General features: G+C 38.7%; 1 protein-coding gene across 4 annotated transcripts in view; it reads left to right on the plus strand.

Moving 5' to 3' along the window:
* Positions 1-14691, plus strand: part of Col9a1 (collagen type IX alpha 1 chain) — a 91368-nt gene that overhangs the window by 46590 nt on the left and 30087 nt on the right. For all 4 annotated transcript variants that reach the window (XM_021243767.2, XM_021243769.2, XM_013065261.3 and 1 more), the window contains 8 exons: positions 2372-2425; positions 4281-4334; positions 4435-4488; positions 4624-4677; positions 5104-5157; positions 6151-6195; positions 7231-7284; positions 7368-7421. In XM_021243767.2, coding sequence (XP_021099426.2) covers positions 2372-2425; positions 4281-4334; positions 4435-4488; positions 4624-4677; positions 5104-5157; positions 6151-6195; positions 7231-7284; positions 7368-7421 — 423 coding nt within the window. The remainder of the gene's footprint in view (positions 1-2371; positions 2426-4280; positions 4335-4434; positions 4489-4623; positions 4678-5103; positions 5158-6150; positions 6196-7230; positions 7285-7367; positions 7422-14691) is intronic.

Consider the following 14691-nt stretch of genomic DNA (forward strand, 5'->3'; position numbering starts at 1 on the left):
CAGATTTTCCTAGCACTTCCGTGGCAAGGGACCCTGCAAGCTGCTAGGAAGATCTATAGAGGTAGAAGGCCTGCATGGGGTTTGTCACTCACTGAGAGAGAGGAATAAGCAGACAGCTAGCTGTGAGGCCAGTGAGGGAGACATGGGTGACTGAAGACAGGTGCCAGGAGAGTTGCAGATGAAGGAGGGAACTGAGAGGGCCCCAAGAAGATGGTGTCAGAGGACGCCTGGCCCACACCATGAGGTGCTGCCAGTGGTGAAGAATGAAGCTGGCTGAGTGAACATCACAGGAAAAACAGTGGAAACCAGCACATTTTCAAGGCCCTCAGAAATTCCTTCCTTGGTGTGTGTGTGTAGTGTGTCTAACTTCTTTGTTAGAAAACAGTTACCACATCAAATGTTGGGAAAGCCAGTTTTTAGGCCCTGGAACATTAAAAATAATCCTGCCCTTCTGACCTGTCCTTTTCTCCTCAAAGTCACGAAGGTGGATTTATGTCAGTTCCATATAGCTACATAGAGCCTTTTATTAACAAATAACTACAAGTCACACATTGTTAATGCTTCGTACATGAAATTAAACCTTTTTTAAATGAAAGAGACGCACTGTTCCGTGAATTGAAAGTCTGGCTTACTTACCATTTTTTAAATTACAATTTTACTTTTTCTTCAGTCTTTCTGTTCCTTCTAGGTATTTTCTTGCTGCCTGCCTCCTTCTATCTCCTCTTGAATATTTCTTTCCTAAAAACACTGCATTTGAAAAACATATTAGTCTTTTATATTTATATATTTGTGTTACCTGAAGTAACATTCTGCATCTCCTCTTTTATTAAATCCATTTATTTTGATGCTGCTATAGCTAGGCCTTCACTTTTTCTGGATTTAAATCATCCCCTAAAATATGTGACCCCTCATTTTGAAACCAATTACTGTTCTTGATATGCTCTTTATTTGAGGTATTTTTCTATTCAGTAGTTTTCAAAATTTCTCATTTCCCTTGATTTCTTTCAAATTGCTTTAAAAAAAAGCTCTTTTTATGAACTCAGCCTTGGAGTGGTTACCTAGTAACAGCAGTTTGGGTCTGAGCTCAAGCTGAACAGTAATGGAGGGGGGAGTGAGGGAGAGGGAAGGGAAGGGAGAGAGGAGCAAGGAGGGGAAGGGAGGGAGAAAGAGAATGAATATCAAAGTCATTTGTATAGAGCAAAGCCCAGTTCTGCTCAGTGAATGAAGAACTCACTGTCTTTTCTGGTCCTCCAAATTCTTTCTTCCTGGTGAACAGAGAATGTCTCTGTTGCAGCTTTTAGGGATCAGAGAATTTCAAGGCTCTGTGGTCCCTCTGCTTCTGTTTTTTTTTTCTTTCTTTCCTTGATTCTACCTACATCTGAGCCTTTTATCAAAGGCTTTCTGATTTTTAATTCTTACTACACATGCTGTCCACCTGGCTCTCTTGGCCTGACATCTGTCTCATACTCTTTAACTGCCGTCTATCTATTTTATCATCTACTCTTCCCAACCTGGCTCATTAGGTTCATTTTTGTTGTCCTTATGGTTTGCTATTCACTTTGTAGATAAGAGTAAGATTTAAAGGTGGAAGTTGTATTTTTGTCAAGAAGCATATGTAGAGAGCACTAAAACTCTGTATTTTGTTTTAAAGATCACATTTTGATTCATATAATGAAAATAAGGAAGTGATATATATAATATGTAGCCAAGCCAGAGACCATTTCCAGATACATAGGCCTACAAAGCTCTGGGTAGTTTTTACACCATCACTTGGTAGGTGGGTCTATTGGTGAGAAAAGTAGTCAGTGCACATAAGCTGAACCTACCACAGGCTCAGTGGGGCAGGAGGCTGATCAAACGCTCAGGATGCTCACGTCCTTCTGGCTTGCTTTCTTCTGAATCACATGGATGGACTTTCTGCCCTAGACCCTGGAGGGAGGTCCAGCATCCCGGAAGTCCCTTCATGGTTGTGGCATTTAAGAGTCCAATGTTGCTGTAGGGTGGCCCTGTGACCTTCACTGTTAATAAGTCCCATGGGCTCTCTGAGAACCTCGGAGGGTAGCCACCAAGACACCTTCTTTGGATTTGCCAGGTTATCTGTGTAAGTACCAGTGTTCTCAGTACCTGTCACTATTAGCAAATGGGTGCAGTGTTAATATAAACAGTTTAGAGTGGTAGCAAAGATGGTGCTTGAATACTGTTGATGTGATGAGTTTTGCATACTTCTCCTCTGAGCTCACTGATAAATATGGTATGTGTTATAAACACAAGATCTTTTTGTGTGGCTATTGCATTTCTTTAGAAATATAGATATGGCCTTTAACATATATGGCTAATCTCAAGTTTCTTTGTGTGTCTTGTTCTTTTACAGGGTGCTCGGGGTTTAGATGGAGAACCTGGGCCTCAAGGTCTTCCTGGTGCACCCGTAAGTGCTTTTCTTTTTCTAAAACCCAGTGACACTCATGTGAACACACACACATACACTCACACTCACACATTCATATATTTTAGCAATACTAGATTTTCTTTTGTTTTGTTTTTGGTACCGGTGATTGAACTTGGGACCTTGCGCTTGTGAGGCAGGATACTAGACTATTTTGCTACATATATATCAGTATGTGCAAGTAGCTTATACATATGAATAATTAACATGGGAAAATGGGTGGTAATTTTGTGCTTATTTAAAAAGTTGTAATTTCATTGTCTCTTTCTTGGGCAGAGAAATGCTTCTCTGATTTGATTTTTTCTAATAGGATAAATCATATTGTTAAATATTTATGTTTGCTGTTTTCCTTTCACTTTGATGTCAAGATGCTTAGAGTAACAGTAACTACTCCATGGTGGTTCCTGGGTATTTCTAGCCTTTTTGTCTTCTATGGATTCTGATCTCATTATTTTATACTTTGGTTACCTTACATACATGTGTCACTGTAGGCTGCCTCAAGCCTTTTTTGGAGCAAAGCAGAAAAAGCCACCCATTACTAACCACCTATAGCTATAAAAAGTAGAAAAGATAAAAGTAAGATAGAATTTCTAACTATCAAGGTCCTATGGTCCGTGGAAGAGACAGAATGTACCTCAGGATGAGCTGAAAGATCAAGTGCTAGAACTTGGCAGAGGTAACCTTTGCAAGAGGACCTCAGTGAACGGTTGGTCTGGAAAGCCATTCTGGATGGAAAAGCACCCAGGTACAGGAGGGCACTGTTGGTGGCCACGGGCTAAGTATGCCCACAGAAAGGCTGGCACAGCCTGCGTGGAAAGCATGTGTTGAGAAGGTTGACTAGATAAGGCAGAACCACATTGTAGAGAATGTTTGATACCATTCTAAACAGTTTCATCTGCTCTGGTAGCAGTAGGGAGGCATTCAAGGTTTTGGAGGGATTAAGCAATTTTTCAAAAAAAGCTGTGTATTAGGAAGATACCTCCCCTCACCTGTTATCACTTATTCCAAATCACCATTAGTTGGCAAATTTTGACAGAAATCATCATTATTAAATGAGGAATTAAATAATACAGGAGAAAATACTGGCAACAAAGCCAACCCTCGTGGCACCATAATAGATAATGAGACTGGCTTATAGGTAGATTGTCTTAATCATTTCCTTCATTGCTTCTTCTGAGACACACTACCCAGCACCTATAACTCAGTGGAAGAGAGGTTTGTTTTGGCTCAGAGTTCCAGTCCGTGGTTGGCTGGCTCCAAGGCAGAACAGCACGGCAGAGGGGCACAGAGGAGGAAGAGCTGCTTTTGTCCTGTTGCCCAGTAAACAGTCAAGGGAGGAGCTTCCCCAGGGGGAGACAGAATCTTTGGGGTCATGCTCACAGTGACCCACCTCTTCCAACCAGACCCCACCTCCTCACAGCAAGCCAGCTATAAGTGCCCATAATCCAGTCGCCTTCCAAAGGGCCTACCTATGCTCCTCAAGGAAACCCTTGAGGGAGCCATCTAGATATGAACCATAACATTGATGAAGTTACTGGTGTTAGCACCTGCAGTATGGGACTTGCTTTATTTTATGTGTACATCCAAGTAGTACAGAAACATTATGCAACTAAAAAATAAAAGATAGGCAAGCCTCAATTTTCCTTATATCAATATCAATCTTTGAGGCCACATACTTTTTATGAAAAGATTTCTTTAGCTTGGCACCCATGATAGATCAAAGCCATTGTGGTGAAAGAGCAATAGTTAAGTAATGTGGATGATGTGTGCTAATGTTTAAAAAAATCTATCTAGAAGTAACTTTTGCCTATACGAACAACATTTTATTTTTATACAGGGTGATCAAGGACAGCGAGGACCTCTAGGAGAAGCAGGTCCCAAGGGAGATAAAGTGAGTTCAGGTTCCTCTTAATCACTTCAAGCATCCTGCTTTTCACTGGTTTTGCTTATTTGCTTGACGCATTGTTTATTCTTTCTCTTCTCCACTGTAGGGTCCTCAAGGTTCTAGAGGAATTCCTGGAGTCCCTGGGCCCAAAGGAGACACGGTAGGTCCTGAGCTATTTGTATCAAGTGCATTTTTCAGAGTAATTACTGACTTGTGATACAACTCTAGAAAATAGTGCAAGGAAGAAGAATGTGACTGTTCTAAGAGACAGTTGTGTTTCTTTGTGCACGTCTAGGGCTTGCCAGGAGTGGACGGCCAAGATGGAATACCTGGGATGCCTGGAACAAAGGTAGCTGTGTGGCTCAGTCCAGGAGTGAGTGGGGCTGCCTCTGCCTGCCAGATGAACACAGCATTTCCATGGCAACATGACCAGGAGGCTTATTTAGCCAGCCCTGGCTTGCTTTCTCTTTTAAATTTTTAATCAAGTGTCAAATCCAAAATTATTTTAGAATAGCATACTTATTTGCTTCCTTTTAGGAGCTCAGTAAAATTGCCCCCTTGCTACAGATAGGCTGAGGGCAATTGTGTGTTTTGATTGAATTTATGTCCTCTGTCCTGCTGCACACCCTGTTCCACATTAAGTCACATTTTAGCGCACATAAGGTCAGCTGTGGGAAAATCTTTTTACTTAGAAGGCCTATGTTTTCCTCTTTCTTAAAAGAAATGCAGCAGTTCATACAGGTTCAATGATGTGCTAAACACTTTTTATTTTCAGGGTGAGCCAGGGAAGCCTGGGCCTCCTGGTGATGCAGGGTTACAGGGGTTACCAGTAAGTACTGGATTCTTTAAATGTTTATTGGCTTATATACGTGCTTTAAAGATATTTGCGGGTAGTGACGTGTTACATAAGTTGATTAGTTCTGGGGAAGATATGATGTTTTACTTTTATATTTTCATAATTTTACATTTTTGTGATTTTTCTCTGAGTAACTAGTAATTTTTTATATCTGTGTTTTGGATCTGTCTTCTCTTTTTTAGTTTACTGTCCTCCCTACAGTTTTACTAACCGTGGTCAGTGGGCTCGTACTATACAGTTGGTCCTCCTTTTAACCAGTCTTAGAGCTCTTGTTGGCAGAGTTAAGCTACAGAAGGGTTGAGAGTGTTCTTGGAGAATAATCTATCTTCAAGTTACAATTTTTTGGATTATGTGCTGTTTTAAAGCATCCAAAATGGTGTTTTCCTACTTTGATGTAGCTGAAAATTCATGTGGATTTTACCATATGCATTCTTGCCTCGTTGAAGGCAAATATTTCAAGTTCATAAAGGATTCCAGGTGATATGAAAGACTGGCCCCAATCTGTTGTGATAGTTGACATTTTAAAAATAGACTATGAGGATCACATCTGAAGCCTAGTGTCATTCTGTCACTCTTTCTGCTGCAAACTTGAGCATTTTTACTGGGCCCTAATTTCATTATTCTGTATAGGAAACCATGTTTCGTCCCTGTAGCATCTGTCCTGCCTATGAGATCTCCCATTGACCTGCAAATGGGAATGGAGTCTAGTTTGGAAGTTTATCCTTTGAAAGTAACCTGAGTTCAGAGGTAGGATTTGCTTGGAAAGTATTCATCTTAACAAGCCAGATGCAGTAAGAGAATGGCTCTCCACTGTAGGCAATTATATAGCTGATGTCCAGAGTTTGAGAATCAGGAAGTACCTCCCTCCCAGGACCTCTTTGAGGTTGTCAGTGTGTAGTCGGCCTGGCATCTTATGGCCTTCTCAAATGAGGTGATTAAATCTAAATTCCCTGTGTGTTCTTTTAGGGTGTACCTGGAATTCCTGGTGCAAAGGGTGCTTCTGGTGAAAAGGTAAAGGATTAAACTTTTAAATGAATATTTTTCTTTACCTTTTATTAATATATTTTCTTTATGATTTTTAATATTCCCAGTCTGCCCTTTATTTTACATTTAACCCCAGGGAGAAATCAAAATGTAAAAGCTTTACAGCTTTGAATGCTAATCTTTTTCCCAGCTGCAGAAAGTTGCTGATTAGACTTTCTTCATGAAAATGTCATCCTTTGCCAGTATGAAATAGAGAAAGTTTTATTGTTCCTTACTACTTAAAATAAGGAAGACATTATTAAGCCATAGAACTTACATCAATGATTATTATTAAGATAATTTAGCTTGAACTAAAAAGATATTAAACATTTTGTTCACATACAAATCAACCAGTGCTTATATTCTATACAGAACCAAAATACAAGCAATTAAAAACAGTAGGTGAAACACATATGTAAAAGGAGTGGAAATATAGCTTTGCCTTAGAGAGATAAAATGTGAACAGTGTAGCAAATAGTCACTTTGGAGTACTGGGTGCAAACCTCCCATCTTTGTGGCTCACTGCATCTTGAGCAGAGGTGATCCCCTACCAGGCCCACGGTGGGACACTGGGGTTGGAGGTGGCATCTCCATGTGCTTTCCCTCAGTTTGCTGCAGGGGTTCTCAACAGCTTGTCCTCTAGTTTCCTCATACCCACCTGATCCTTAAAAGTGGAACAGTGCCAAATGTGAGGTATGAAGGCTTGAAGAAGCCTATTGAAGGTGGAAGTGGTAAAGACACATATAATTAACATCATAAAAAAAGGAAAACCCTCCAGTTGAAGGACAGTCCTTTAAATGAAAGCTAAAGAACTTTCTTTTTATGACATTTGACCTTAATATACTTCTGGGACTAAAGATAGTATCTTGAATCTAAAGGACTTTGATGTATTTTTCCCCCCAATTTTTAATGTGAGATCAGGAGATTAAGTCTATTTAATTATTAGCAATACTTGGGTTGGGTGAGGCAGGCTGATGATTATACTCACTTTCTGAGTTACTCTAAAATGTTGCTTGCTTTTAGGGTAACACAGGAGCTCCAGGGAAGCCCGGTCAATTGGGAAATTCAGGCAAACCGGTAAGATCCCATTTTACCTTTCATCAATTATGGCCTGTTGATATGAGGGGATGTTAACCTTTTCTCTGTCTTCCTCTTAACAGGGCCAGCAGGGGCCTCCGGGAGAGGTGGGACCACGTGGGCCCCGAGGGCTTCCGGTGAGTACCCCTTACCTGTGATGCCTTCGGAAAGGGGCTGCCAGGCAGGCGCAGATGCCATCCATGGCTCAGCATGTGGTAGCTTGATGAACAGCACTACAGGAATGCTATTTAGATGCAACATATCTTCTTTGCAGAAAATAGAAACAGAAAGGAGGTGATTAAGAGAAACATGATAGCCCCCTTCTCCTCTCAACCTATTATGAAGGAAATATTTTAGCATGATTAAAAAAATCCATCTTTATTAAGATATAATTCACATACTGTGTAATTCACGTGTTTAATCTGGATAGTTCATTGATTTTTACCATATTCACAGAATTTTGCAGCTATCACCACAATCAATATTAGAACATTCTCATCACCCAAAAGAACCCCTGTCCCCACAAGCAGTCATTCAGTATTTCTTCCCAGTCCTTCAGGTCTATGTAATCACAAATCCACTTTCAGTTTCTGTGGGTTTGGTGATTCTGAAAAGTTAATATAAGTGAAGTCATACACTGCGTGGCATTTAGAAATGTTTATCTTCTTTCACTTAGCACAGTGCTTGAACATTTGTCTGTGCCGTTGCTTGTATAAACAAGCTTTGTACTTCCTTTATACTGCTGCAGAACATTTAATTGTATGGATTAATTGTGTTGGTGTACCATATCTTATTGATCCCTTTGTCTGGTGATAGACGTTTGCATTGCTTCCATTTTTTTGGCCTTTAGGAATAATGCTGGTATGAAAATTTGTGCACAAGTTTCATGTGGATATATGTTTTGATTCCTCTTGGGTAAATAACTAGGTGTGGAATTGCTTTGCCTCACAGTGACTATATTTTATCTTTTGAGAAACTGTCAGACTTCTCTAAGTGTGAGTGTGTAAACTTGTCTATTTTACAGTGGATACAGCAGTGTATCTTTTCTTACAAGTTATAATTTAATCCTTAGAGAGAAACATTAGAAAATTAAACATTATGCACTTAAATTTGACTTTAAAAATTCTTTCTGACCTTTAATTTTAGTTCTTATTTTCAGTCTATTGGATAACAAAAAATATTTAAGTGAGAACATAGAAACATTTCCACATATCATTATTGCTTCTTTTAAAGCATTTTTGAGCATATTGAATGGAGAGTTTTATGGTAGAAAATAGTGAATGTTTCTAGCTGTCTTATGGCATGGGAGTGGAGTTTTTCTACTTCTCACAGATGTTCATCAACTGACCTGAAATTTCTCTGCAACTGAAGAAGCCAGCTCCTAGTCCTAATTGTTTTCCTTGTTCTTTTGCTCATTGCTTACTACTTTCTTGTCTTTTACTTGAACCCTGAAAACTCCTGGTGAAAATACTTTCCATAAATTAACTGTTGATGCACTGAGGTTATTGCCAGGCTTCTTAAACAATGAAGATGCTCTATCACTGGTCCAGGCCAGTTTAGTAGGGTGAGGGTGTTAGCACTTGGAGTGTTTATTATTATATCTGCTATTCATATAATTGAGCAGAAAGCTGAATGTAGTTGAAGGAGCATTGTCTGAGCACTTGCTGTATGCTGGGACCATGTACTGTACCCAGAATGTGACACAAAGTAGAGAATGCCAGATCCACTACTAGTGAAGTGCCAAGGGGTATGTCAAGCAGTGAACTCCATGAGGCAGAACACCCAGGGCTGAGGAGAGTCGGTTCGCTTATGTGAGGTGGATCAGAGGAATCTATGCTGACGTAGGGTTTTGGGCCTGAATTTCAGATTCTGATTTTCAGATTTCTGTGTGACTTCAAATCCTTCCCATTGTTCCTGTCACTGAGGCTCACAGCCTTGGCACTCTTCCTTCCTCACATTCCCTACCTCTATTCCCTATTAGGACTATAGATTCTGTCTTCATTTCAAGATCTCTTGTGTTTGACTCTGGTTTTTTACTTTCTTTTCTACCAGCCTGACTCAGGTCATTGCTGACTCCTTGGATGACTGCACTCATCTCCTGGTTTGCTCTCCCACCTCCAGTCTTTCCATCCTCTGTAGTGTTTCCAAACACAGAACTGTTGGCATTTAGATTGGGCTACTTTTTTGTTCTTCAGGATTCTTGCACATGGAAAAGTATCTCACATCCATGATGTCCACCTAGAACCCTAGGAATGTCTCCATGGCCTTTATGACAAAAAAGTAACAAACACAATTCCGAAGGCCCTGGAGAATGGTAGTACCCCAGACTGCACACGGCACCATATTGGTCTTTGCAAACCACAGGTTCCATCATCACTTTTCATCCCCATTTAAAAATCTGATGGATTTCCAGTGACTGTAAGAGGTCTAAAACCTCAAACTCTCTATTAGCCTCCTAGTTTTATTTCTCATTTCTGTCTGGCTCAGTGCCTGTGTTCAGGTCAGGCTGGGTGGTGTATACATTTGTAAATATTCTCTGTACTTCTCAGACTGCTTGTTTTCCTTTGTGTCAGAATTTATATTTTGATGGCTTTTCCTCCATTTCTGTGACTTGGCATTTTCTGTCCCCTCTTAGATATAATATAAATGTTAATTCTACCAAAGAACTATCTTCCAGTAATACCCTGTGCCCCGGGCAGAAGTGATCATTCCTTATTCAGAACTCTGTAACATTTGACCCCTTTGCGCCCCTTGCTGTGATTACTTCAGAAAGACAAGGGCATGTTTGATTAACATCTGGGTACCCTACATCTCTTTACTCAGGGTCTGGCATAAGGTAATGCTCAATAAATCTTTCTTGAAACGAATTGTGTTAGAGGCATAATAAATCCTGCTATGCTGTTTTCATTGGTAATAACTGACTTCTCACCTGCTATAAATTTTTCAGAAGAATGTCATGATGTTATAAATATTATAGTTCTGTCGTATTGTTTTAACACTAAATCTACTTACTGAAGGCTACATTTGTTCTTTATTTTACATCATTAACTTCAGTTTTGTAGATAAGTCTGCACATTTCCAACTATGTCTCAGAAGTCTGATCAGTTTTTCCTGCAAATCTCAAGTCAAACTGAGTAGAGGGAATGAAAACATACTTCTAATATGTCCCAGCAGTATGTAAATGATATCTCCATCAACATTTGCTAGTACTGCTGCAATAAATATTAGTTTTATATTCTGGCCCCTCCAGTGATTTCATTTGTGCACCTATTTCTGCTGTGTCTTTCTCTGGCATACTTCTCTTGATTTGTACTTGGCTTGGTTGGCTTTTGGTTCCGAGCAGGAAAAGAGCCTCACCTCTGATTTGATCCTACCTTCTAGTGGCTACTGGTCAGTTTCCATCTTCCAGGCTTCTTCAAACTTTCCCAGGCTTGTGCCTCCCTCTCATGGTTTTATTGGATGAGAACCACGTTGGCCTGCCTCCCTCCAACTTACTGAAGAGCACGTGCTCCTGGAGTACAGAAGCCTGTCACTTTCTCTTGGAGTCCCTCATCCTCACCTGACACATCAGCAGTGAGCACAGAGGCCCACGTGGGGTGCTGGTGTCCCCCATCTACCCAGGCCTTGCAGTGATTCGTGAAGCTAATGTGTGACATGGTTACAGTGTAGACCGGTTCTTTTCTTCCTCTCATTTGAGGGAGCTTGTAAACTTATACTAGAGAGAAATACAAACTGTATAATGGAATTGAATCATTAAAAAGTCTTTGTATCAAACCTAAAAGTTACCACAGTAGTAAGATTAATATAATGTTCCTATGTTAATATGACAGTGGTTTATAGAAATTGTAATCCATCTCCTGGGTTAATCAATATCCTTTTTTTGCCAGAGGGAAAGATAGTATATAAACTATGCCAAGTAGAGTGATTTGTAATTCTCATTTCTAAAACTGCCAAGGTTCTAAAGATAGTGTTCACTCTTCAGCTAGTTAAAATTTTGGATAAATTTCACAAATGTGACAGACATTAGAAGAAGGTGATGAAATAAAAATCCCTTATTTTGGCAAATAATTCTAGCAACATAGGTATACTGGAGTTTTCTGTGATCTTTAAGAGGTTTCATAGTTTGCTCCATTTGAATTGTCTGCCTGTATTTATGGAAATTATGTTTACAAAGTACCACCCAGTACTTGCTTGTGACGAATGTGCCTGGTGATCAGTGGTGTTGACAGAAACTGGAGACATGAGGGCTATAGACTTAGCATTTCCAAGTAACTTGGGTGTCTTAGGGAGTTTGAAAAGCAAAGACTATTTGACAGTGTTAGCTCCTTCCCTTTTCTCACCTTCAATTACTTTCTATCCAAATTTCCACTTTTTTATATAAAAATGTTTGATAATATCTTAAGGAAACCCTCTAAAGTATACAGTGACATCCTTTAAAGAAATGAATCAACTCTTAATTACACATTTTAAAAAAAACCCTAAAATAACAACCAGTATGCCCATTAAAAGTAGAAATAAAAATAATAAATTATAATTGACTCATACTATGGAATCTAGCCATGAATGGAATTGCACTACATGCAGCAATATGGATATTTCTTACAAGCATAATGTTGATCAATTTATGTGAGGAACAAAACTAGGCAAAACTGATATGTGCTATCAGAAGTCAAGATGGGGGTAGGGAATAGCAGGAAGCGGGGCAGGGGTTTCTTGATGTTCCATGTCTTGAACTGTGTGCTAGTTACAGAAGCATATTAATTTTGTGAAAAAGCATCCAGCTGTAACTTTATAAAATATATATTTTTTCAGGATGTGTATTTGAATAAAGAAAAAAAAACACCAAGAGATAGCCATGATGGAACAATGTTAAATGATTTCATGACATTATCTATCTACATTTTCTGTGTCCAAGGCCACAGGGTCATTACTTTTTGTTCATAGCTGTTTGGTCACTGTTGTGAATGTAACATTACCATTTTCACACTGAGGTGATTTCTGTGGAAATATCTACATTAAGAGTGGCTGAGGATTTATAAGATGGAAGCAGAATAAGAACAAAGAGTCACGGATGGTCTGTGCAGTCACAAAGGAGTAATGCCCACAGTCGCACACCCTTCTTCCTGTCCTCTGGTGTCAGCCCTCAGGAGTACAGAGCTGAGCCACTCACCTGTGTTACTAAGGCTGCTAGGGGTTGGGAAATACTTAAGAAATGAATAAGACTTGTGAAAGACAGAGAAAATAAACTTCATCAGAGAAAAATCTTTGACTCTGACTGAGAAGATAATCCTACCAAAAATAAATCATAGGTTATACAATCCTATATTTTAATTTAGCCCTTGGTCTATTCATGGAAAAAAGTATATTAATCATCTTTATTTTGGATAAGATAACATAAGATTCATTCATTTAGAAGTGATACTTGAGGTTCTGTCAAGAGCTAAACTGTCCCCTTCTGATACTATTAATTTTTTTCTACCAATGACTGTTTTCAGAATTAAATTCATGTTAGCTCAATGACATTTAGTATCCCAATCATGATGCAGTTGAGAAATTATTTGTAAATTCCAAGAGAGCAGATGTACTGAAGAAAATCTGTCTTGAACTTTGAAGTTCTAGGCCAAATCAAGGGGGAAGTCTCTTAGAAGTCTCGATCGCAGTGGCTAGTATTTATCCATTCTGTCCTCACAGGATGTTGCCTCTGGCTTTCCTGCTGCTCATGAGGCTTAAGGACCAGTGTATCATTCCAGACGCCTACACCAAGCAGGTTGTTCACATAAAAGTTGTTGAAAAGTATTTAAAAGCATTTAGTTTATATCACCTACAAGTCATGTGAAATGACTACCATGAATTTATAGCTCATGGCTAGAGACTGTTGTAATTTGGGACACATTTCTTGATCCTTTAGGGAAACTGAAAATCCAGATGGTTTATGGATCTTGATATAGTGTTCAACTTAAAGAAGAATGAATAGCACACAGGTCAGAACAGAATAATCCTACCAGAAGCATTTATAAACATTAAGCATGTTATTTAAAGAAAAAGTAACTCAAAGGACCTCTTTCATTTTTATGTACATCTTTCAGAAAATGTGATTATTTATCCAACGTCCTCAGTGTTCAGCTTAGTTGAGCTTGTGTTAGAAATAAAACAAGCTTTTATTAGATTGCATAAAACATATGAGGTTCTCAGGAAAAGAAATTGAAGAGTCTTTGTATCTCCTTTTTACAAAAGTTTAAAAAAGTTTAGAATTTCAAATGAAAATTTGAAAACTTAGATTTCAAGTAAACATTCAAAATTGGCCTGCAGAATGAATTAGTGTCGCTTTTAGTGTAACTTCATTATGAATTGTACTTTTCAAAGTCTGTTTAATCTTTTAAGACATATTTAGAGCAAGAATGGGTAAAACAAAGAAATTTTTATCTCAGAAACTTTATACATTTCTACCATCTGTGTCTTTTGAATTTTCAGTAGTAATTTAAAGACAAACATCTCTGTCTTATTTTTCTTTTTTCACTCTTTTGAGATAAAAGACAATTTGCCAGATGTTACTTTATAATGTTCTGTAGACTTGAAAATTTACTCTGTGTTTCAGACACCGTGCAGAATTTTAAATTATGTAAAGTGTAGTGAATAACCTCAAGAACACATCCTCTAAAAATGTGTTCACAAACAGCCATAATATAGAGTGAGTTAGATGCTGAAAGTTGTTAATTGCCATTTCATATATAATCACATATTACCAATGGTTAGCAATCATAATGAACAGCCGTGCAATATTTGTTGAAAGATGAACACAGGATTATATATGATGACTTGTGCCTGTGGCACGCGTGCTACTGTGTTTCTTTTTTTAAAAAAATTATTAAGTTTATTGGTACATTTTAGGTATGCAGTATGATGACATTCATCATTGGGAATTTGTAACTTTAGATAATGTATCTTGGTTCTTATCTTTTCCCCCATTCCCCTGCCCTCCCTTCCACTCCTCCACCCCTCCCTATTTACAAAAACTTTGTTTCTATTTTTTTCTTTTATCATATTTATTCCTTTCCTTTCCCTTAACCCTCCTACTTCCCCTTTCCCTTTGGGCCTTATCTTCCTATTTCACATTATCTGTTCTACATTTTGATACTTATTTACACTTTCAGTTTCTCACACCAGAGAAACTATTCGATATTTACACATGTGTGTCCTATTTATTTCACTTAAGAGTAGTTTTTCTTTAAGACAAAAGATGTTAATGTAAAGTTGTTTTTTTCTAAACTAAAGCCCCAGTATTCACATTTCACTGCAGTGCTGGCACTTTGCAATAAGTAAGTGGGTTTGGGTTGTAGTTTGGCATTTGGTCTCTAAAAGGTTTGCCATCACTGGGTCCTATGCCTTTAGTTGAAGGAAGGGGAAAAT

Source organism: Heterocephalus glaber, unplaced genomic scaffold, assembly GCF_053883595.1.
Source record: "Heterocephalus glaber isolate CG9 unplaced genomic scaffold, H.glaber_assembly_v1.0 deba00000594, whole genome shotgun sequence".
Taxonomy (NCBI): Eukaryota; Metazoa; Chordata; class Mammalia; order Rodentia; family Bathyergidae; genus Heterocephalus; species Heterocephalus glaber.